Below are 23,907 nucleotides of genomic sequence, written 5' to 3'. Positions count from 1 at the left end.
GTAGTTATTATTATAATAACAAGATATTTTATTTTTAAATTGGAAATTAGCATGTTGAATATTTTATCTTCTATATTGATAATATTCTTAGTTTCTAACGTTTGAGAAAATTTAAAAAACCGTTAAAAATTTGAGTTTGTAAAAGCGCCATCTATGAGTGAGGTTACTATCTAGTATATTTTCTTTACTCCGAGTACGGTAACACTGTCCATGCATTTACCGATAATTGTTATCGATAGTCGGCCGTCTCTAGCGAAAATTTCATGCGCCAAAAACGTAAACTAAAGGAGTTTTGTGGGAATTAATGCGGTTCCACGGACATTAAACTGGTAAATGCACTGCACAAAGTGAACATAAAAGCGAGGACACCAGATTCCCGGAACTGCTGCAGTGCGTCCTGCGGAGAGGCGGAGTGCAGTAAAATATTTCCTCCTTGTGGGTGGTACAGCAGCGCAGGAAGAAGAAGAACGGCAACGCTGCACTCCATTTGATAAACAAAAGTTAAAAACAAGGAAAATAAGAGTTAAATCAACAGCTGGACAGGATGTTCAGCTATAGCAAGTGAGAGTATAGCTTGCACTTGACCCCGAAATAGAAATACATCAAGATTAAGATGCAGGTGAGCAAATACAAACAAAACAAACCATCTCAAATGCCAGTCGATTGCACTTAGTTTTTGTCCCATTTATTGGGAGCAAACCAGGAATGTCGTGATATATTTTATAACCGCGCATAATTCTAATGCAAAATAAATATAATACTTCAATGTTACCTAATTTTCCGAAAATTAGTATTTCGCAACTTCAGTTGTTTCTAGAATTTTATTTAATAAAGAAAACTGTTTTCAGCAAGCATTGAAATCTTTTTCAAATTTGCCAAAGTGACTTAACATTTTGTTTCTACATGAGAAGCAAGTTACTTAGCTTAATCATTGAAATAAATAACCAAAGAAAAAACAAGATGAAGGTGATTCATACTAAAAAAATTAACATTTTCAATAGCTGGCAATTCTTTATATTTATAAAACAGCAAGAACTTACCATCCTTCTAGAAAACACCCCAAGTAACCGAACCATTCTCTACCTTCCAGCAAATGGACGACCCGCCATCGCTACCCGTGGGCACGGAGGTGAGCGCCAAGTACAAGGGCGCCTTCTGCGAGGCGAAGGTCAGCAAGGTGGTGCGCAACATCAAGGTGAAGGTGGCCTACAAGCAGGGACTCGGCTCCGGCATCGTTGCCGATGATGCGATCAAGGCGCCGACGGGCCAGTTGCGTGTGGGTGCCCAGGTGGAGGTGCGTCATCCGGATCGCAAGGAGATCGTGGAGGCGACCATCGCCAAGATTCAGGACTGCTCGCAGTACACGGTGGTCTTCGACGACGGCGACATCACAACGCTGAGGCGAACGGCCTTGTGCCTGAAAAGCGGTCGCCATTTCAATGAAAGCGAAACGCTGGACCAGCTACCGCTGACCCATCCGGAGCACTTTGGCAATCCCGTGGTGGGCGGACGGCGGGGCAGGCGTCGTGGCCACTTAAACGAGGACAGTTCCGAGGACGACGACGAAAGCGATGCCAAGGAGGTGGTCAACGAAAAGGAGGAGAACATCGGCAAGGTGGTCTGCGTGGAGACGGAATCAAAGAAGAAGGACAAGGAGAAGTGGTTCCCCGCTCTCGTGGTGGCGCCCACCGCTCAGGTTAGTCCACTACGATTACAAACCAAGAAGAATCTCCTAAGCATACAATGTTTGCTTGATCTTTTAGGCCACTGTGCGCATTCGCGTGAAGGACGAGTACCTGGTGCGCTCGTTCAAGGACGGCCGCTACTACACGGTGCCCAAAAAGGAGGCCACCGAGTTCACGCGCGAGGTGGCCAGCAAACAGGATGTGCCTGCTGTGCAGGCGGCCCTCGAGTTCCTGGACAGCAGCATACTGCCGGCCCACTGGGACAGGGACTCGCTGTTCGGCCTCTCGAACATCTCGAGTGATGACGAGGGCGAGATCGACTCCGATTCCTCCGACGACGAGCCGCACGAGGAGAAGGATCGCTTTGTGGCGCAGCTGTACAAGTACATGGACGATCGCGGCACGCCGCTCAACAAGGTGCCCTCCATCCAGAGTCGGGATGTGGATCTCTATCGGCTCTTCCGTGCGGTGCAGAAGCGCGGCGGCTACAACCGTGTGACCACGCAGAATCAGTGGAAGCTCATTGCCATGCGGTTGGGATTCACGCCGTGCACGGTGAGCGTGATGAATCTGGTGAAGCAGGCGTACAAAAAGTTCCTGCAGCCGTACGGCGACTTTCACCGCAAGCTGGGCTGCTCCATGCTGATGACCTCACGCAACTCCAACCGCAGCAAGGGGCGCAGCCTGGTGCGAGCCAATTCGGTGGCCTCGCCGAAACCGATGGAGACCACCAAAACGGAGACAATCAGCAAGCTGGCGCAACCCAATCAAACCAACGCAGCGGCTTCAACTTCGAGTTCCGCATCAGCGTCAACAGCTGCGGCAGCATCTTCGGCCACGCCGGCCAGAGCCATATCCACCGCCTCGCAGTCGGCAGCCGAGGAGTCGGGCAACACCAGCGAGTCCAGCGTGGTGGTGGAGCCGCCCAAGAAGCAGCGGAAGGGATCAGCGGCCAGCAATCAGCAGGGCAAGGTTAAGAGTTTGGTGGAGAAGTACGAGGAGAAGTCCACGGCAGCTCCAAGCTCCTCTTCGGCGTCTGCAGCTGGCGGATCCGTAGCCAGTGGCTCATCTGCCACCGCATCAGCAACTTCAGCCGCAACCTCCGCGGCAGCTGCCTCCGCATCAGCAGCAGCCACTTTCGGTGGTTCGGCCGCCAATGCTTCGACAGCTGGTAGCAGCAAGGATACCGAGGCGGATCTGCCGCTGGCCAAGATCAAGGCAGCGGCTGCGGCGGCCGCTTCCACCAGGCACAGTTCGGAGAAGGAGACGAACATCAGTTCGGGTAGCAGTGCCTCCGCCTCCAGCAAAGCGAACTCGGCGGAGTTGCAGCGCAGTCGAGATGCCTCTCCAGCGGGTGAGTTTAATTGGATTAACATTAGCTGCAGCCTGCAGGGTTAGTTGGAATCGGTAAATGGTTTTCATAACACCATTTTCTATTCTCCCTTTTCCTTTTAACTATTTAAAACAATTGGTTTAGGTCAAGCTTAAAATCAGTTAGAATCTTGTTCTCAATCCTCCACTCTTCAATCGCATACAAGCTAAAGATTGCTTGTCAGACCATAAGTCTTTATTTTCCATCTGTTTTATTGAGTTATATGCTAAAATTATTTCTCTATTTGAGTTCTTTTTACTCGAGCTAATTTTCCTTATTTAGAGAAGCTCAGCGATTGTTGAAAGTAAGCATTTGTTTTTTATATATATTATTTATTCATTCGCATTTAGACAATCTCAATTTCGATGCTCCATAAACCTATTGGATCCTTCCCGTTTCTTGAGTTCCTGCAAGAAATTCGCTTCTCTTCAGACAATCTTCACCTTGACCTTGTGATAGGCATTGGCCAAGACGCCACGCAGGTTCCAGATGTGCTCGAACTTCTCCGGCTGAACGTTGTACGCGGAGTCGACGGCCTTGGCCCAGATTTCCACGTCGCCGGCTTGCCTTTGCGCCTCGGAAACGGGAAGTCGAGCGGTCCAGAGGGACCAGCCGTAGTGGCGTCCATCTGGGTTGTCCTCCTGCTCCAATTCGGCCACGTGCCAGCTGACACCCTCGTCATTGGTCAGGTCCACCCGCACTATCTTCCTGCCGCCGCCACTCCACGCATAGCCCCTCACAACAATGTGTCCCTCCTCGTCGTCCACTTTTACTCGCGATCCCGGCTGCGGTGTGCAAATGGCGGAGGTCACCGGCATGGACTGGATCGCGTCCGACTTGCTGAAGTCCACGGTGTCCCAGTCGGTGCTGGGACTGAAGCCCTTGTAGTCGTTCTGCTGCCAATGCGAATCGGACTCCCGCTCCGCCACTACGATCCTCGTCAGCCACTTGACATTGCGGGCGCCCACTGTGCCGGGCACAATCACCCGGATGGGATAGCCATGGTCCCTGCTCAGCGGCTCGTCGTTCATCTCGTAGGCGAGGATGACATCGCCACGGGGATCCAGAGCCTTGGACAGGGGTATAGACGCTCCATAGGGATGGGATGTGGGATCCAGATCGGCGCCTTCGAAAATCACATGTTTCGACTCGTCCGGTTGGACGCCCTGTTCTCGGAGAAGATCGCACAGGCGAGCACCCGACCACTTGGCATTGCCCACGGCGCCAGCACCCCAGGAAAGACCTAAAGGTTGGATTGGATTACAGATTAGATTGAGAAGAGATCGAAGAGTTTTATTAGTTCGATATTCACCCTTTACGGCTTTCACTTTTGTCATCTCCGACCGGCGGTTGCCACCGCACATGATGGCCGCTGTAACGGAGTGCTTCGGAAGGGCCTTGATCCCCGCCAGACTGAGGGACCGCTCCTTGCCGCCGCCCTCGATCTCCAGCTCGTAGTCCTCGGGATCGATCACCGGCACTGGCAGATGGTTGCGCACGTAGAAGAGTTCGTTCGGCGTGTAGAACTTCTCGGCCAGCATTCCGATTGGTGGCTCCGCATTGAAGGGCCTCTTGGAGGCGGGCTTGAGCAGGGCGTGGCGTTGGGGTTCCTGGGACCAGGGCGAGCCCAGTTCATCGTCCACACTGGCCACCAGTTCGCCCTCCAGATTGCCAATGCGAAATCCCTCGAGGAGCTCCAGCACCTCCGTGGTATTGTGCTGCTGGTAGATGGCCCAAAATGGATCGATGGCACTGCCGGCGGCCATGAGGATCTTATCGCCGCCCGGGTGATTCTCGGCAAAGTCGGTCACATCGTAGACACCCAGACCGTAGGTGACCCATATCCGGTTCTCGGGACTGTTGTGCTGCTCCACCTGGTCCGCTTTGTAGGTGGGCAGCTCCTTTCGCAGGGTCACGTGCCAACTGCGAGCCAGTGCCTCCTGCTCCTCTTCGCTGGCGGCTGGGCTCTTCTGCTCCTCGAGCAGCACTTGGCGGTTCCTGTGGGTCAACCAGTGGTAGCCGAGGGTCAGGCCACCTGCCCAAAAGGCGGCATAGAGCCACTGCTCCGCTCTGCTGCCCGGGGAGCTCCACTTGTGTTGCTCCTCCCCCGATCGCCATTGCTCCCTGCTCCAGTGGTGGTGACCAGAAGACGATGGTGCCGCTGCCTCTGATGGTGGAGCAGTCCCACCCAGCTGCGCCTCAGCCAGCGCATGATTATGTAACCGACAGAGCGAACGCCGGCAAAGAAGAACACCCGATTCCGCAGAGGAAGTCCAAACCAATCTCAAGTTTTCCCTCGCGTTGCTGCCGCGAATCTCTGTTTTGATTCGTGATTTATGTGGTGATTCGATGATATGTCTTGTGTTTGCCCACTGGCGACATTGGCCCCTTCAGCCTCTGCCCCCCAAGAACAGCGTCAGTTGTTGGTTTTGTTGATAAGCAATCTGGGAAGGCGCTAATTCGGCTGTTTACCATCTGCTTGTTGACAACCGAAAACGCAGACTGTGTTCCTTGCCAGGCGATACTTCGGTGGCTTGACAACCCTGTTCGCGGTTTGTTTTCATACCCTTCAAAAGGGTTTCATCATTCTGTCGGGAATTTATTACGCATTATAATCCTTATTCGATGGGGTTATGCTCCTTTCTGGATAAGATCACCTGATAAATAGAGGTTTTTAAACCGGCCTTTTAATGGTTTTTCAAAAGTTCTTTAATATTACTTTTAAAACGTTTTACCACTTATTAACCTTATTAATTATTATTAACTGAATTTCTAAAAATTATTCGAACCCACTTTTTGGCGGAAGTGCAGACTGTAACTCCAACCGAAAAACTAAATCAAATTAATTTCTTAATTTATATTCAAACTGCAAGGGTGTACAAGATTCCACTTGCTTTCCTCATTTTTTGAGTACGCACAAAGTAAATTCACGCGACTATAACACCCGCAAGTATCGATACTAGTATCGATACTTCAACAAAAAGAGTCGGCTAAGAGTAATTAATTAAAAATGCAAGATAATAAAGCTACTAAGCTCGCACAAAAACTCCAGTTTGTAAATAAAGAGCTTTGACCAAAGCACTTGTTGCTTTTTTTTTATGTTATTGTGTCTGTAGTTTTTTTTTACAAGAGGAGAAATTATCTGCTATCTCCCTCTGATTCGATGTTGTGTTTATATCTCTATAGATAGATATTGAAAACAAGCGGATCGTAGAATGCTAGTGGTTGTTTAGATACTTTATAAATACACTTTTCACTTGATACCCACCTGTTTGTTATGAGTTTTTGTTTGGGTTTAATCAATTAATCATCGAGACCTCTCTTTCCAACTGGGAGAGCTTTTCAAAATGCCTTTTAATCAAAGACATTTCCGTGTATTATGTAGATATATCAACAATAAAGCAATATACACAGATAATGCTTTTATGTTGTTTAGTTATTTGTTGTCTTTAAACGCAGATTTCCTTCCCATATTTTCTTCTCTTTTCAATCTGCATAGATGCCTCAAAAATGTTTATTTATAAAGTTTTGTAATTCGCAGAGGTTGTGTTTATTGTTTTGGCGTTGTGTGTTAATTTATAATTGAGTGCAATTAATAATTGATAAGAAATTAATACAAATACATTCAATAATAAATAAAAATAAAAATAGGTAAAGATTTGTGTACGATATAGTAAGATTGTTTTGTATTTCGCGATTCCAATTCGTTGAGTTCTGTACTTTCCCACAAACTATATATTTTTTAAGCTTTTATTGCAGATTCATAGATCAATGAACCACAAAATGTTGATGAATTTTCGCTTCACAATAAGGATAAAATAGAAACAAATGTGTTATTTAAAATGCCATCTAAATATTTGGTTACTATTTTTTTTTTGTATTCAAAGAAGTGCTGTATTTTCGCAGAAAATAGATCCTTCCGCATATTATAAATAGGTTCAGGAAAGTAAGAAAATCTTAAGTACAAATATTATTATAAGTTAAGGAATGAACATAAAAAAATCATCATTATTTTTATTATTAGGGAAAGTAAAAAAATCTTCAGAACATGGTTATGATCTCAGTAATATATATATATATTTTCCAAATAATTAAAAACCCCAACTGATTATCCCCTTCTCCTTTTAGTGGCTGCACCGCCCTCGTCTGGCGCAGGGTCATCCGCTCCAGCCACCGCCTCTGCTGCCCAGCCGACGACGACTGGGAAGAAGGAGAAGCACCAGCGGAGCAAGCAGGCGGACAAGGAGAAGGACAAGGACAAGGACAAAGACAAGGAGAAGGATAAGGAGGAGAAGCAGGCGGGCAGTGGGAAGCGCAAGAAGGAGAAGATCAGCGTGGAGAAGATCGACACGGGTGACTTCGTGGTCGGGATCGGGGACAAGCTGAAGGTGAACTACCACGAGAAGAAGTCGCCCAGCTCGCATGGCAGCACCTACGAGGCGAAGGTGATCGAGATCAGCGTGCAGCGCGGAGTGCCCATGTACCTGGTCCACTACACCGGCTGGAACAACCGCTACGATGAGTGGGTGCCCCGCGAGCGGATTGCCGAGAACCTGACCAAGGGTTCCAAGCAGAAGACGCGTACCATTAGCACCAGCAGTGCAAACAGTGGGAGTGGAGGAGGAGGAGGCGGCGGCGGAGGAGGAGGGGGAGGAGGTGGTGGTTCCAATTCGGGACCGGGTTCCCTGCCTCCTGGAGCCAAGGATAACGGCTCCAAAATGCCACCTTCAGCTGGAAATTCGTCGGGACCAGGAGGAGCTCCCTCGCAACCAGGATCCCTGGGAGGAGGTTCCAGTTCCAGCTCCACTCCCTCCCTTCTCTCGACCGTGGTGAAAACGCCGACCACAGGTGGTGGAGCGAAGCGAGGACGCGGACGCAGTGACTCCATGCCGCCGCGCTCCACCACGCCCTCATCCGTGGTGGCTGCCCACTCCGGGCGCACCAAGTCGCCGGCTGCCTCGCAGCCGCAACTGCAGCAGCAGCAGCAACAGCAGCAGATAAAGAAGCGTCCCATGCGCATCGTGCCGGGAGCCACCACGCCACGTCGCGTCTCCGATGCCTCGATGGCCTCCGAATCGGATTCGGACTCCGATGAGCCAGTGCGTCGGCCCAAGCGCCAGAGCGCCAAGGAGACCCGGCAGCAGGCGGGCAAGGCGCCGCCACCGGGAAAGGGAGGACGAGTGGCCAGCAGGGCATCCTCGACGGCTCCCGCCGTCCGCGATGCCAGCGATGATTCCGAGGAAGAGGAGGAGGAAGAGCCACCAACCAGATCCGCTTCCTCCAAGCAGCAGCAGCACCAGCAGAATGCCACAGTGCGGGGATCTCGAGCTGGTGGGAGTCGCGCCATGAGCAGTGGCGCCGCCTCCGCCAAGGGACGCGACTACGATCTCAGCGAGATTCGCTCCGAGCTGAAGGGATTCCAGCCGAAGCTGCTAACGAACGCCGCCTCCAACGAGATAAAGGAGGGCGTGGCAAAGAAGGAGTCCCTGGATGAACCAACCACGCAGGACATCAAGAAGGAGCCCAAAATGGAGTCCAACAAGAGCAGCTCCACGGAGCTCTCATCGGAGACGGAGTCGTACGTGGATGAGGATTCGCAGTCCTCCGATTACCGCAAGCAGGGAAAGGGCTCGGGATCAGGAGCAGCCAAGAAGGAATCAGCAGCCAGTGCCTCCAAATCCCATCACGAATCGGTGACGAAACGGGAGGTGAAGGAGGAGTCACTCAAAGTGGAGCCCAAAACGGAGCCCAAGGAGGAGGAGCTCAAGAGCAAGCCCTTCCTCTCGGGAGCGGACATCAAGCCCACCACTTTGATTGCGCCAGCGAGATTCGGAAATGCCTCAGCTGGCCAAGCAGGTGGTTCCTCCACAGCAGGAGGAGGCTCCACCACAGCGAAGTACACATCGGTGATTGTGGAGAAACCACTCACGATTGGCGGCAAGAAGTCAACGGAGCAGCATGCTCCGCCCAAGAAGGCGGAGTTGCTCAAAAAGCAATCGGGAGGAGCCACTGGAGCGGGCACTTTGCTGGCCAGCCAGCAGGAATCGAAGAAGTTCGCCGAACCGGTGGCCAGCTTAAAGGTGGAACTGCCAGCCGCCTGCTCACCCTCGTCGTCCTCCTCCTCGTCCAGCTCCTTCTGCTCCACCGCCTCGGGCGCGAGTTCCAGCTCGGCGACGCGATCCTTGCCAGACATGAGCAAGCTGGAGATCAGCAGCGGCACTGTTCCAGGAGCCACTGCCACATCGGCTCCAGTGGCCTCCTCTCAGCCGGGGAATGCCACGCAGCTTGGATCAGTTGCTGCCACTAAGGAATCGAAGTACAGCAGCAGCAGCGGAGGAGGAGCAGCAGGAGGAGGAGGAGCAGCAGGAGCGGGATCTGGCATCAGTATGCGCAAGCTGCTCTCCTCGGATGTCTACGAGTTCAAGGACACGGAACCCTTCGAGTTCGAGAAGCGCATCTCGCCGATGGCCTCCGTTGGAGGAGCTGTGGCAGCGGGAGCACCTGGTTCGGCAGCAGGCGCAGTTGGAGCGGGAACCGCCTCGGTGATCACAGCGGTGATGCCCACACCAGGAGGAGGAGCCGCCACATCCGGTGGAGTGGCAATGGCAAGTGCTCCTTCGGCCGTTCCAGTGGCAGTTAGTTCCTCGGCCAGGAAGCTGGCACTCAAAGCGAGCGCCATGCAGCAGAGTCTGGAGCAGCACCAGCTGGCACCGGCGACTCCTGGACACGAACGTGCTGGTGGCTACAGTGGGTTAGCAACGGGTTCCGGTGGCTTGACGGCTGCCAAGGCCAAGAAGCGTGGTTCTCCCTTGAAGGAGCCACCGCTTGGCTTGGAGAAACCGAAGATCTACAAGCTGGACAAGGAGCAAGTGCAGCAGCCAGCGGACCAGAAGAGCCAACAGCTGACGCCGCCCAGTTTGAAGGTGCTCCAGCCGGCAGGTCAACTAACTCCCTCGGCTGGCAATCCAGTGAAGATGCACACGCCACCGGGAGGAGCTGGATCCACCAGTGGAGTGGGAGCGGGAGGAGGATCCTCCGCCAGTACCCCAACCTCGAGCGGCGGCCACTCGCTGCTCTCCACCGCCATCGCCTCCACTTCCAGTCAGCTGGCTCCTCACCATGCCACGCCATTCGATGCCCTCCGCAAGTCGCCCAGCTTCAATCTGAACATCACGGCACTCAACGAGGAGCTGGCACAGACCGTCCAGGAAACCACGCGAGCCCTCACGGACGCCCTGCAGCCACCGACGACTCCCCAACCACCTCCTCCACCGCCACCAAGCTCGATTGCTTCGCCAGGAACGCCAGTGATTACGCCAACTGCCTCGGCAGCCGCACTGAGTTGTCCAAGCACTCCGCCCACGGGCTCCAATTCGGTGCTGGCCTCTCCCAAGTTGAGCACTCCCCCGCAGGCAGTCAATGCTGGGAAACAGCCACCGGCGCCGCACATCGTGGGCAGTCCCTTCATCGAAACCCGCAACGTTTTCGAGCTGAGCACCTCGAACGAGGGCAGTGGCTACAGTTCCGGCGAGTCGAAGGACAACAAGCTGGAGAAGCTGGAGAACGTCAAGATCCTTCTGGCCGGAGCGGCGGGGCCCTTCGATCTGGATGCGGGCAGCTACGAGCAGAAGACCAGCTCCATTGCCGACAAGGTGCTGAAGGCGATTAGCCAGAAGAAGGAGGAAGTGGAGAACAGCAAGAGCAGGCCAGCGCCATCGCAATCGCAATCGCATTCCCAGCCAGCGGTTGTTGCGGTGGAAGGAGCTACAAAGGCGACGCCTTCCGGCGAGGAGCCAGTGGGCAGTGCGAGCGCAACGCCAGCGAAGCTATTGGAGCTCGGCAGCAGTGCCATCAAGCTGGACACACTGAAGCTACTGGGCGAACCACTCAAGATTCAAACGGGTCCGCTGCTGGGCGAACTCTATCGACCTGGACCGGCGACCAGTAGTCCCGAAACGAAGTCCATTCTGGAGTCATCGCTACCGGCGAAGAACAGCGAGCTGAGCGAGACCATCCAGAAGCTGGAGTGCGCCATCCAGCAGCGGAAGACGCCGGTGGGCGGAGCTCTCTCGCTGGCCAGCTCCACGGCGGGCACACCGCCCGCTGCCCACACTCCGAACTCGACGGCGACCGCGGGAGCCGGTGGCTTCTCCGATGAGTCCATGGACAGCACCGATTCCGAGCAGCGTCTGGTCATCGAGGACGTGATTGCCGAGGAGCACACCACCACCACCACGACGGGTGAGCAGAAGAGTCCGGGCTCGGGACACGACGAGGGTCAGACCACCACGGCCACCATGGCGACGGCGATCACCGCGGAGACGGAGGGCACCACCACGAGCAGCAGCACACCACCGGTGTCCGCACCAGTTAAACTGGAACTGGGTGGCAAGGCGTTGCCCGGAATCCAGGCACCTATTCCCATTAAACCCTCGGAGGGCAGCTCCTTTGCTGGCAAGATATCGGCGGTCACCCAACCGCCACCGCTTGCCAAACTGCAACAGCAGCAGCAGCCACCGACGGAGGAGCTGGTGACTGCCGGCGGTGGTCAGGGGAAGGGCATCAGCTCCTTTGGCATTCCCATCGTGCTGCCCGAGATCCCCGCCTCGGTGGTGGTGGCCACGCCCGCTCTAATGGTCGCCTCCGCCGCTGCAATGCGCCAGAGTCCGGGATCCACGCCCAGTTCGCCGGCACCCGTGCTGATCTCACCCAAGGCGTTCCTCACGGCGCCAAAGGTGGGCGAGGTGGGTGGCCTGCTGCTGAAGGCCTACACAGGAGTGGCCGGAGGAGCAGTTCCCGGCGGAGCAGCAGTGGCAGCTACAGGAGGTGTTATAGCAACAGCCGGAGGAGCAGGAGCCGGAGCACCCACTGTCATCTCCAACTACAGGCAGTCACAGCAGCAGGCGCCACAGCTGCCCACCAGCAGTGCTGCAAGCTACATACTGGATGCGGAAATGGGAGAGGCTCCCAACAGCAGCACCTCGCCAGTGGTGGCGCGTCCATTCGTGATGCACGCCGTCGGCAAGGAGCTGTTCAATGTGGTGGCACCGGCGGCCAGTTCGCCTCTGATCAGTGATCCCCACAACGAGTCGATCAACCTGCTGTGCGAGGAGACGATACCAGGCAGTCCGGCTCCCAATTACGGCGGCACTGAGCAGCTGCCCGCCGCCGTTGGCTCCTCCTTGGCCATGGTGGGCATAACCCCGCTCCCGCCAGATACGCCGCCTCCAGGCGCCACTGCAGTGGTTCACCAGCAGCACCAGCAACAGCAGCAATCGCATCCACATCATCCAGGTCAAGCTGGGCAGCCGCAGCAACAGCAGCAGCAGGCTGGAAAGTCAGCGGAGGTCAATCCCTCGGCATCGAACAGCTCACCGGACTCGGCCAGCCAGGATGAGAGTGGCGAGGAGGGCAAGAAGAACGCCGAGCTGGAGCACGACGACGCCACGGGATTGGGTGCGCTGAACAAGCGGAAGCGAACCCGCAAGCCGCTGGTGATGACCGCCACGGCGATCACCAATCAATTCCTCACCTACACGAAGAGGCGGCGCCAGGTGTCCGGAATGCGCAGCCAGAAGAACGCCGCGACCACAGGTGAGGTTCTAGTTCACTTCGGGGTGTACTTCTGCATACGTATTTGATATCTTTAAAATAAGTTTTCGTGGCAGCAATGATTATTATTTTTTATTCATTTTTTTATTTAACAATATTGGAATTCTTAATTGCAACAGCCTTCTAGGCATATAGTATAAACATAAATGTCTCGAAACGGAACTGGTTAAAACAGCATTAGTATTTAAAGAGAAGGAGGAACAAGGGGTTAAATTCGCACGTTAAATTCAATGAACAAAAAATCGTAAAAGCTTTATTGTTCAGAAAAATGATAATAGTTTTTAGTAATATCAATTAAAAATGTATGGCTCACCTAGTCCCTTTTTGGTGGGTAAATTTGAGTCATGAATAAGTTGTAAATTGTTTTTTAATAACCACCCATAAAAGTAAGGACTGCAAAGGAATAGATGTTCACCTATTTGTTTTTAACCAGGGACCGCAAATAATTATTATGAGTTTAAAAAAATTGAAGCCCAAAACAGTCTCCAAAAAAATTGGAAAAAATTGTCATAAGTTAAATTTTCATGGCGAATTCAAAAACAAGATAAATGTTTTTTTTTTCAATTTTTACGAAAAAAATTGATTTTTAATACTTAAAACTAATTTTAATAATAAAAAATTAGTAATAATTATTAAGTATCAATTTTTATATAAAAATTACGCAATAACTTTTATTTTCAATTTTTATTATATAAATTGAAAAATAAAAATTATTCAATAACTTTTATTTTAAAAATTGAAAATAAAGATTGAATCTATATATATATACATACTTATTATATACCATCTGAAAGGTATTGATGTGTAGTTCATATATATACATACACATTGGATCTGGCTTCTACGGATCAAAAGATATATTAGATATATATATAGATTCAATCTTTATTTTCAATTTTTAAAATAAAAGTTATCGAATAATTTTTATTTTTCAATTTATATAATAAAAATTGAAAATAAAAGTTATTGCGTAATTTTTATATAAAAATTGATTCTTAATAATTATTACTAATTTTTTATTATTAAAATTAATTTTAAGTATTAAAAATCAATTTTTTCGTAAAAATTAAGAAATAACTTTTATTTTGTAATTTTTTGCTTTTTTAATTATAACCGTTACAGTCCCTGTTTTTAACCATTTCCTTTAATAATTTAAAGTAGAATATACAAAGACATATTTATTCAAACAAACTTGTATTTAATATTTCCAGCTGGCTCCGATACGGACGACAACTCGGACAACATAGCGCCAACGGCGGGAGGACAGCAGCAGCAGCAGCAGCGACAAAGTGCCCGCCAGCAACTGTTGCCCCAAGGAAACGGGCAGCAACAGCAGCAGCAGCAGCAACAACAGCAACAGCAGCAGCAACAACAGCAACTGCTGCAACAGCAGCAGACGCAACTGCAGCAGGGCGTCCAGTCGGGAGTGCGTCCATGTCCGTACAACTTCCTCGTAGAATTGGGTGAGTGCATCCTTAAGTTGCTTCCAATGTTCGTACTCTAAAGGATACCCCTTTGTCTTCCAGATCCTGCGCTCAGTTCCGATGAGTGCATCACGATCCTGCGCAAGCAGATCCAGGACCTGCGCAAGGCCTACAACACCATCAAGGGTGAGCTGAGCGTCATCGATCGCCGGCGCAAGAAGCTGCGTCGTCGGGAGCGGGAGAAGAAGCAGCAGCAGCTGCAGAGCCAGCAGCAGGGCAAGGTTTGTGCCTAGCTCGAATGGGACTCGCCTGCCTCGCCATCGAACGGGGAAAGCAGCAGCTTCAAGTGACTTTAAAGCCCCCGAAAAAATAAAAACAACATGTGAAGATCGGTTGATCTAGGAATACTTTGAGCGTAATTTGTAAATCTACGAAGTGTTACTTTTTTCTATAGGCTAAGGACAGTATCTGTATAAATACATTTCATAAGATGTATGTATCTCTAAGAATAAAAACGCATTTTATTTACCATACTTTGATCAGTTCATTGAGAACAATTTCAAAAGAACATTTCTTTATTTATATTTGATGATTGAATTTCAAACTCTATAAGAACTACTTTTAAAATCTCGTTTTTATAAGGTTGATATCCTTCAAAACAAATCCCAACACACATTATTTACTTGCTTTATGTTTTATTTAATCGAATTTCGGGATTAGAAGTTAAAACAAGTTGTTAGGAAACAGCATATCCTCCCTCGAGCAGGATGTGGTGTCCATTGACGAAGCTGGACTTGCTGCTCAGCAGATAGCCGGTGGCATCCACGACTTCCTGCACCTCGCAGAATCGATTCAGCGGGATGTGGGCCAGAAGGGGTCCGCTCTTGGCCGGATCCGACCAGTTATCGGCACCCATTTTGGTCAGCACCACGGTGGGATTGACGGAATTGACACGGATCTTGCGCGGACCCAGTTCCAGGGCCAGTGACTTGGTCAGCGAATCGAGGGCCGCCTTGGTGGCACTATACGCCGTGTGGCCACCAAAGGATCGGCTCGAAGCAATCGAGGAGACGTTCACGATGGAGGCTCCATCCTTGAGGCGGGGCAGCAGTGCCTGGGTGACATTGAACACTGCCTTGATGTTCACATCGAAGTGTCTGAAATGGAAGCAAAACATAATATTTTTTTCAAACACCAGAAGTTTGGCAAGAAAACTTTCATTTGGAAAATAACATTTTTAAAAAATCACATAATTAATTAATTCTTCAATGAAAATTTATCAAAATATACTCGGATTGGTGTCAATGCTGGAGGTCAATTGAAGTGGCTTTCTAATTGCCCTTTCGCACAATCTCATCTTGATAACTGTTATCATAACATATTTATACGCTGATCATGATCTGCCAAAAAGTAGTGGAACTTTTCCTCGATAAGAACGCCAGTTCTAATCAATAATTAGAAAGAACTTGACCTACGGAGGCTTTTAGATTGGTAAATGTTTAAACAATACATTTGAATAAGATTTTTACAAAACCAATTGAGATATGCATACATAATCAACACTCGAAGAACTATAAGTTTGTTTAAAAAAATCATTGCCTAACCTAACTCATTTTTTTTTATGTGTATAATCATTTTCTTAGTACTAAAAAGAGCGTTTCAAATAAATAGATTTAAAAATGTTTGTTGGAGTTAAATAGTCGTAAACATTTAGATAAGATTACTGTTATTGTTTTGTTTTTCTCGAGCTATTCAAATTCTTATTTTCTTTTTGGCAAACTTTTTCAGGCTCTACAAAATATGCAGTTGCAATTATAATTGAATAAATGAAAAAGGTATGAATAAGATTCCTACACAAACCATTCAAAGATCAAATATTAAATCTGAACCGAAAGAAAATACAATCTGATGATGAGGATCTATATCATAAAAGAAAATTATAAAATAATGCTACTAAGAAAAGTTTTAAATTATATTTGAATATAAATTCAGGCACTCTGGTATTCCGTTTTTGAAACTGACTCTTGATTCTTACGTATCGAAATCCTGTTCGGTGAGCTCCTCGAACGGCTTGATGATGGCCACGCCGGCGTTGTTGACCAGTCCGTCCAGCTTGGGACCCTTGGCGAGACCCTCGCGCACCGCCTGCCAACCACTGAGGTCCAGCTGGAGCGGCTGGATGTGCACCGGATCGAAGGCGACCAGCTCCTGGAGCTGCTCCGGCTTCCTGGCCACCGCGATCACAGTGGCTCCTGCGCTGGCCAGCTGCTTGACCAGGGCCTGGCCAATTCCGGCTCCAGCTCCGGTCACCAAGATCACCTTGCCCGCGAGATCTGCCCACATGTTGTTTACTATAGTATATCCCTTAATTGGAAAATTCCGCTCCGAGTGCAAGGCGATCGCTGGCAGAACTGAACTGGAAATAATGTTTACACCTTATCGAAGCATTAATCGCCGGCCAGAGCTTTCTTTCCCTCTTTCTCGGAGAATCACAATTCCATGGAGCTTTGGCTCTCTTCGCTAGGGCGTTTAAGGTCGTTTCTCGATCGCAGATTTGCAGCCAAAGATCTCCCACAGTGGGTGCCAAGTGGGGCGGAGTGGAGTGGGGTGGTTGGGTGGCAGTTTTAGAGGCCCCCTAAGCTGATAAACCATTGGTTATAAATAGAGCCACCGATAAGCTCAAGATTCCGGATTCGTGAGCGATACTTCTTCAAGCTGAACCAGTTTCTTAATTAAATTGAGCTTTCATTATAATTTGCTAAACAAGCTCATGATTTAAAATATGATAAGTTGTATACCAGCATTTTCAAATTTCAGAAAATAAAATTTTTCCGAAAATTTTATAGGGGTCCCCCTTGATTTTATTGGAAAAAAAGGGAAGGTATTTCATCAAATACCAATTTCATGACTTTATTTTCTGTTTGCCCAAAATATTTAAATAAAAAAACGTTGAAAAATTTAAATTTAAAAAGTGAGTTAAACGATTAAAAATCGTTCTAATGATCTATCGGTGTGGCTATCTTTGCATGCAACAGTTTTGCAACACTGCGCCTCCGCGAACTGTTCAACACAAAAACAAGCAAGTCAACAATTTTATGTTTTAGCTTAGAATTAAATGAATTACTGACTGAAAGCAGAATTAAGAGATGGCGCAAACGCAACCAGCAGGTAAGTGTTAAGCGATGTCATGAATGCGGATTCTTTTAAGTGCTTTACACAATCAATTATCAGCCAAACGAGTGAAGCTGGAGAAAAAGCCGGTTAACCCCGCCGAGGATGATGGTAAATAATACCTCTAAACCTCATTCCAATGGTTTTTTTTTTGATAATAATAGCCTTAACCATTGACAGAGACGCCGTCCGTGTTCAATCCGAAGTACAGGGTGTGTCCCTACTTGGACACCATCAACCGCAATCTGCTGGACTTCGATTTTGAAAAGCTGTGCTCCATTTCGCTGACCAGGATCAATGTTTATGCGTGTCTGGTGTGCGGAAAATATTTCCAGGGGCGTGGCACCAACACCCACGCCTACACGCACTCCGTAGGCGAGGCGCACCACGTGTTCCTCAATCTGCACACGCTGAGGTTCTACTGTCTGCCGGATAATTACGAGATCATCGACTCCTCCCTGGACGACATCAAATACGTGCTGAATCCAACGTTCACGCGGCAGGAGATCAGCAAGCTGGACCAGCTGCAGCCGAAGCATTCGCGAACCGTGGACGGAGTGCTCTATTTGCCCGGCGTCGTTGGTTTGAACAACATCAAGGCGAACGACTACTGCAACGTGGTGCTGCATGCACTGTCCCATGTCGGTCCACTCAGGGATTACTTTCTGCGCGAGCAGAGCTATGCACATGTCAAACGGCCGCCGGGCGACTCCATGTTTACGCTGGTCCAGCGTTTCGGCGAGCTGATGCGCAAGATGTGGAATCCGCGCAACTTCAAGGCGCACGTTTCGCCACACGAAATGCTCCAGGCGGTGGTGCTGTGGTCCAGCAAGCGATTCCAGATCACCGAGCAGGGCGATCCCATTGACTTCCTGTCATGGTTCCTCAACACCCTGCACCGTGCCCTCAAGGGCAACAAGCAGCCCAACTCCTCGATCCTCTACAAAATCTTTTTGGGCGAAATGCAGATCTATACGCGCAAAATCCCTCCCGTCGAGCTGGACGACACGGCCAAGGCGCAGCTGCTGGCCACCGAGGAGTACAAGGATCAGGTGGAGAGCACCAACTTCATCTACCTCACCTGCGATCTGCCGCCGCCGCCGCTGTTCACCGACGAGTTCCGCGAGAACATCATTCCGCAGGTGAATCTCTACCAGCTGCTGGGCAAATTCAATGGCAGCGCCGAGAAGGAGTACAAGACCTACAAGGACAATTTTATGAAGCGCTTCGAGATTACCCGCCTGCCGCAGTTCATTATTTTGTACATCAAGCGGTTCACCAAGAACACGTTCTTTCTGGAGAAGAATCCCACCATCGTCAACTTTCCCATCAAGTGAGTTTTTGGCTGCGTTACTTATTATGGATAGATAATGCATTCAAATGCTTGCTGCTTTTCAGGAACGTGGACTTTGGAGACATTCTGGGCATGAGACAGCGGGACAAGGACGTGAAGGACACGAAATACAATCTGGTGGCCAATATTGTGCACGATGGCGATCCCAAAAGGGCACCTACCGCGCCCACATCCTGCACAAGGCGAACGGCCAGTGGTACGAGATGCAGGACCTGCATGTCACCGAGATCCTGCCGCAGATGATCACGCTCACCGAGTCCTACATTCAGATCTACGAGCGGTGTGCGGACTCCTCGTGATCCACCTGACTTGCAGTCACTCCTAGCTGTATTTCGATTAACAAACTCCACCATCCAAAAGTAATATATGCTGTAGTCGAGTGTAGCGACTATGAGAGGCCCTTCAATAGGACAATTTTCTGTGTGTTTTAAATGATTATGAGGAAACCAGCGGAATAAGCTACCGCATATTTTAATTTTACAAGCTTTTTATTTAGCGTAAGAACTTTGTTTATTTATAAGCTGTAAGCCTCGGGCATCAGCTGTGCTTCAAAATAGCTAGCGATGCGCATGCGTTGAGCCCACTCCACCGCTAAATTGGCGGATTGGGGCCATGACCAGCAAAAAAATCGATGCCCTGCGACAGTCGTTGGGCGACAGAGGCGTCAGAAGCATGTCGGAGCAGACGGAGAACACCAGCTACGAGCAGGAGTGCCAACGGGCGGAGCTGCTGGGCCTCCAGCCGCCAGATCCCGAGGAGTTCGAGCGAAAGCGCCAGGCGCGACTGGAGCACGAGTTGGCCGAACAGGAGGCCGCCGAGGCGGTGGTACGTAGTGGTTAGAAGGCCAGGTGAATCGCCACCCCACTCACCCTCCCTCTCCAGCTGCTGGAGCAACAAGACGAGAGCCTGGGCAACGTGGGCGGCAAGCTGGGCGAGCTCAATAGCATCCTGTCCAGCACGCAGCAGAAGCTCAATCGCTTCAAGCAAACGGCATGCGGCAGTTTGACGAACATATTTGCTCGAGCCAGCTCGGGTTCCGTGGATCTCTCGGCGGGCGTGGGGGGATCGGGAACGGGTGTAGCAGCCAGCAGCCAGGAGGAGCGCCCGCCTGTCCAGGATCAACCGCTGGCCAAGCCACCGCCAACGGCCGCCGAAGTGGCCGCCGCCAAGGCGGCCAAGCAGAAGCGCATGGACTCGCAGCTGGACAAGTTGGACGCGTTGATCAACCAGGCGGATAATGCCCAGATCGCGATGAGCGAGCAGACCCAGCAGATGCGCCGCCTGGCCAAGTGAAAGGGTTCCAAGGGATATAAGGTGATCCATCAGCACTTCAATATTCACACGAACACCACAACCGAAAAAAAGAAGCCAAGCACTCGCTAGCATTTGTGAAATGAACATCTATGATTCCAACTTTATTTACCCTCACTCTTCAGGTGATCCTCGTCGCCTGATCCTGGCCAGCCTTCTGTCCTCTTCTTTGTTTGGATGAACACATGAGTTTCGCTTAAAACTAAACACAAGTTGAGATTACCCAAAGCGTCTTCAATCACATTTATCGAGTGTGCGGACAGTGCGCGCCATCACTCTTCAATGAGTCCGCAGAGTCTTACATTCCCGGCGCGCACTGCTCTCCCTTACATTCATCTCGTTGACTTTACACATAAATATAATTAGGTATTTATATAGTTTACATCGGAGTTTTCAAAAATATATAGAGTGTTTTCTCGACAATTCGTTGTCATAGTTCAAAACTGAATTACAAATTTGACAATAATAGTTTCGTTAAAGTATTCGTGTAGTTGAATTTATAGTCAACGCTCTCCCTAAATTTTGATTTTGAATACAGTGTTACTGAGTTTGGGTTTCTTGAAACAAATTATAACATATAGAGTATATATACAGAAAGTATGACTTCATTTCATACACATTGATTTTTCTAATTTACTTTTATTTTCATTATACATTTTTTTTGGTAAGTCACATTTGTGGAAAACTTATTTTTTCAGTTCTTTGGATATATAATATTAAATTGAATATTTTGAATATTTCAATTCCGCTTTAAATATTTTGCTACTTTAAAATAAAAAGGGAACGTCAAAGTGTATAAAGGAAATAACTACTTTTTGATTACATGCGCAGTACATTTCGGAGCTGTAATTATCGGCCTTGGCCTTACAGTCACGGGACTCACTGTCTTTGTGCTAGCGTACGGAAGCATTGTCCACCACTTAGAAATTGTTTATCCAGCTAATACTTGTTGCAAACCGTTTGTTAAACTATATCAAAATATATACGAACCGATCGAGAGTCAAGTAATAAAATCAAATTTTTCTCCACAACAAACAAAGGCTGACTTAAATAAATAGTCTAAGAGAAAATGTTCCTTGATACTAATCTAATCCGCTTGGTCTTATCTATCGTTTTTATACAACCATCAACAAAAGCAAAAGATCAGAAGGATTTATCCAACAACTTATAAAGGTATTATAGGATGGATGTGAAAATTATATTCAACGTAAATGTTGGTTGAATTATACAAACATAAAAAGAAGATAGCTTCGGCAAGCCTCGGAAGCTTAAATACCCTTGCAGTCGAAACTAAGATCTAGATTCATTTATGAACTGTGTGTGAATTTATGTACATTTTTCCATTAGACTAGAAACAGCAGACGGACAGATCAAAAATATATACTTGCTGCATTGCAAACTTGTGACAGAAAGGGTCTTTTTAGAAATAACTCTTCTTGAGTAGGATATTGAAACTCATAAGCAACTGTCGCTTCTTATGTCTACAAAGTTAAGGACCAGGACGGTTGGTTAAAAAATATATGAGAGGGTAACTGGATACAAATTAAATGAACTTTCAGAGAACTAATATCCTTTGCAGATGTGTTTGACCAAGTTAGTTTTCAATCAAAGATCAGCAGCCATGACTTTCGACTTACGAACTAAGCAGAGGATTGTAACCAAGGTACTTGCACTACTTATCCTCCGAGGAGGCGGACGAGGAGGAGGTCGACATCTGGAGGCAGGAGCGCGGAGGTGTGGGACTGCGTTTGAGCAAGCTCATCCGCTTGCCAAGCGCGTGGACCTCCAAATCGCTGTCCGTATCGGAGTGCTCATCGTCGCTCTCGCTGGCATGTCCTGCATCCGTCTCGTACTGATCCTCCTGCTGTTTCTTGTCTGGCGCGAGACTCAGGTGCTCCAAGAAGGCATTCGTGGTGATGGCCACACCTTCGGGTTGCTCTTCGTTCTCGTAGAAGAAGTACGACAGCTGCAGCTGCTCCTCGGCGGAGTTCACGCGCCAGGCGTGCGGAATCAAGTGTCCATTGAATTCGAGCCGTTGCTGCAGTGCCAGGAACATATCCGGCGAGATCTCCATCTGGGGCAGCGTCTGCTGGTCCTGCCACTTACTCAGAAGCGGCGAATCACTGCCAAAAACTCCGTAGTACAGCTTGCAAGCGCGATAACAGCGCAATCGTTTCGAGTCCGGCTTCTTGCGACGCAGCACGCGCAACTGCGACTCCACCACGTGCAGGAACATGCACTGCTGCCTGCGACTGGGCAGCGAGGTGACCAGCACCGCGCGACTCGTGCTCAAGCAGAGCTGGGGCATCGGTTGGGGCCACAACGAGTGCAGGAGTCGCTTGACCAACTGCGTCAGCGTGGAACTCTGGAAGAAGTGCCGCTCGGGGGCACCTGCTGTCGCTCCCTCGGGCAGCCAACGCACTGCATCCGCCCAGAGGCGGGCGGCGGCCCCGTTGAACATGGTCAGCCCCAAAAACCGCATGCAACGCTTGCAATACAAGTGCTCCTCTCGGTTGAGGATGTACGGATTGCTTGCGCTATAGTTGATGACCACATAGTTGAGGCCATAGAAGAGATCGGCTTCGGCGGGCACCAAGCTAACTGGTTGAGCATTGCAACCCGCGCCATGGTTGTGGCAGAAGAACTCCCCGGGATCCACCACGCAGCTGGGGAACTCCCTCAGTCGGCGGTAGATCCTCGGCTCCACCAACACCGCCCGGCAGTCGCGGCAATTGAGCGTGACGGAGTCCTCACCCTCCCGGCAGGAGAGAAGCAGCGGCGCCAACGGCACCTCCACGCAGCCACCGTCAACGGCGGACAAATCAATCTGGTTGTAGTTGAAGCGGAAGCTTATGTGGCGACCGCTGACCATTAGGTTCGATATGCAACTGATGTCCATGCCGAAGTGATCGTGCCGGATGAGCAGCATCTCGTCGGGGTCCTCGCTATCGCTCTCCGAGTTGGAGTCCTCCGGATTCTCTCGCTTTTCTGGTTTCTCGCTGATGTAAACATTGCATTGCCGGATGACGATGCGCGTTTCGTGGCCCTGCGAGATCTGATGATCGAATTGCAGGAAGGCAACGCCGCTGCGCAGATTGGGACGCAGCTCGATGCACAGCCCGGTGATGGGCATCTTGTCCTGGGCCCGCAAAAAGCTCGGAAAGATCGGGGAAAGCCAGAAAAATATTGTGCGAATCTTCTAAAGCGCCAAAAACTGTGTTACCGTTTGATTTATGTCTGAAAATACCACAACTTGAGTGCTTAACGGTGCGAGTCTCTGCTTGTGTTCGAAGGCATTCTTCCCAAAATAGGGGTTTCCCCAAAAATATAGGGGAATTTCGTTGGCTTGTAGTGCATTTTAAAATAAACTGTTATTAAAAAATCTGTTTTTAAAGTGGGCCCCATAATTTAATCTGACAAATATCAATTTTGTTTCAGTTTTATGAAAACCACAGAAGGCTTTTATTAAAAACGCACCTGTAAAAATATAAAACAAAATTAATGTTGTATGAATTATTACTAGTGAATTTACTAATGAAATTATTTTTAAATAACAGTGTGCGCTGTTATTTATTAAAGGAATATTTTCATTCTATTGTACACTCTTGACCTAACAACAATCTTTTTTCTTTGATTTAAATATGTACAATTATTTTCAGCAAAAATTATTTTAATTTTAAAACAGCGAGTTATTCAATCGAGGATATAACCGTCATGGAGACTTAGAAAGAAGAAATTTTGACTAAGCCCAGTCAGAGCTGCACTTACAGATTCAGTTAAAGGTGAAGTCAGAATCTGAGAGAAAGCCTGGGAGCAGTCTGAGGAGAAAGACCAGAAATGAGAAAAGGGTTAAAAATCCCTATTATGTTTATTGCACAAAGAATCTTTGAAAACGATCGATGGCGCGAATAAACGGGGCAAGTCCGACCCTTGAACCTTGTGCGTGGAAAATATGGGAAGGATTTTTTAGGGCATTCA

General features: G+C 49.1%; 6 protein-coding genes across 8 annotated transcripts; 3 read left to right on the top strand and 3 right to left on the bottom strand.

Annotated features, from left to right (window-relative positions):
* The first annotated feature begins 239 nt into the window (after window positions 1–239).
* LOC108087586 (pneumococcal serine-rich repeat protein) lies at window positions 240–14,626 on the top strand. Of its 2 annotated transcripts, XM_017185017.2 has the most exons (6): window positions 240–619; window positions 1,091–1,696; window positions 1,764–3,039; window positions 7,186–12,651; window positions 13,881–14,132; window positions 14,196–14,626. In XM_017185017.2, the coding sequence occupies exons 1-6, from the start codon at window positions 614–616 to the stop codon at window positions 14,384–14,386; spliced, it is 7,797 nt and encodes a 2,598-aa protein (XP_017040506.1). In that variant the 5' UTR covers window positions 240–613; the 3' UTR covers window positions 14,387–14,626. The 2 variants fall into 2 exon arrangements, with proteins under 2 accessions (XP_017040506.1, XP_017040507.1); XM_017185018.2 differs by lacking the exons at window positions 240–619; window positions 1,091–1,696; window positions 1,764–3,039 and adding an exon at window positions 6,988–7,003.
* LOC108087587 (sulfite oxidase, mitochondrial) lies at window positions 3,369–5,723 on the bottom strand. The gene is given in 3 exon segments (XM_017185019.2): window positions 3,369–4,300; window positions 4,370–5,164; window positions 5,167–5,723. Coding segments are annotated over 3 exon segments (1,713 nt in total). The 5' UTR covers window positions 5,270–5,723; the 3' UTR covers window positions 3,369–3,485.
* A 145-nt stretch (window positions 14,627–14,771) lies between the features above and the next one.
* LOC108087588 (L-xylulose reductase) lies at window positions 14,772–16,514 on the bottom strand. Its single transcript, XM_017185020.2, has 2 exons — window positions 16,129–16,514; window positions 14,772–15,250 (listed from the first exon to the last, which is right to left on the bottom strand). The coding sequence occupies exons 1-2, from the start codon at window positions 16,434–16,436 to the stop codon at window positions 14,830–14,832; spliced, it is 729 nt and encodes a 242-aa protein (XP_017040509.1). The 5' UTR covers window positions 16,437–16,514; the 3' UTR covers window positions 14,772–14,829.
* Window positions 16,515–17,144: 630 nt separating this feature from the next.
* Window positions 17,145–19,032, top strand: LOC108087592 (U4/U6.U5 tri-snRNP-associated protein 2). The gene is given in 5 exon segments (XM_017185024.2): window positions 17,145–17,261; window positions 17,325–17,375; window positions 17,445–18,597; window positions 18,663–18,763; window positions 18,766–19,032. Coding segments are annotated over 5 exon segments (1,479 nt in total). The 5' UTR covers window positions 17,145–17,239; the 3' UTR covers window positions 18,918–19,032.
* A 103-nt stretch (window positions 19,033–19,135) lies between these two features.
* LOC108087594 lies at window positions 19,136–20,607 on the top strand. Of its 2 annotated transcripts, XM_017185028.2 has the most exons (3): window positions 19,136–19,443; window positions 19,501–19,932; window positions 20,055–20,607. In XM_017185028.2, the coding sequence occupies exons 1-2, from the start codon at window positions 19,231–19,233 to the stop codon at window positions 19,909–19,911; spliced, it is 624 nt and encodes a 207-aa protein (XP_017040517.1). In that variant the 5' UTR covers window positions 19,136–19,230; the 3' UTR covers window positions 19,912–19,932; window positions 20,055–20,607. The 2 variants fall into 2 exon arrangements, with proteins under 2 accessions (XP_017040517.1, XP_017040515.1); XM_017185026.2 differs by having other exon boundaries at window positions 19,501–20,607.
* A 4-nt stretch (window positions 20,608–20,611) lies between these two features.
* On the bottom strand, window positions 20,612–23,168 carry LOC108087593. The gene has a single exon (XM_017185025.2). The coding sequence runs from the start codon at window positions 23,060–23,062 to the stop codon at window positions 21,602–21,604; it is 1,461 nt and encodes a 486-aa protein (XP_017040514.1). The 5' UTR covers window positions 23,063–23,168; the 3' UTR covers window positions 20,612–21,601.
* Window positions 23,169–23,907: the final 739 nt, after the last annotated feature.

Source organism: Drosophila ficusphila, unplaced genomic scaffold (genome assembly GCF_018152265.1).
Source record: "Drosophila ficusphila isolate 14025-0441.05 unplaced genomic scaffold, ASM1815226v1 contig_198, whole genome shotgun sequence".
Classification (NCBI taxonomy): domain Eukaryota; kingdom Metazoa; phylum Arthropoda; class Insecta; order Diptera; family Drosophilidae; genus Drosophila; species Drosophila ficusphila.
This window is presented reverse-complemented; position numbering and strand designations above follow the sequence as displayed.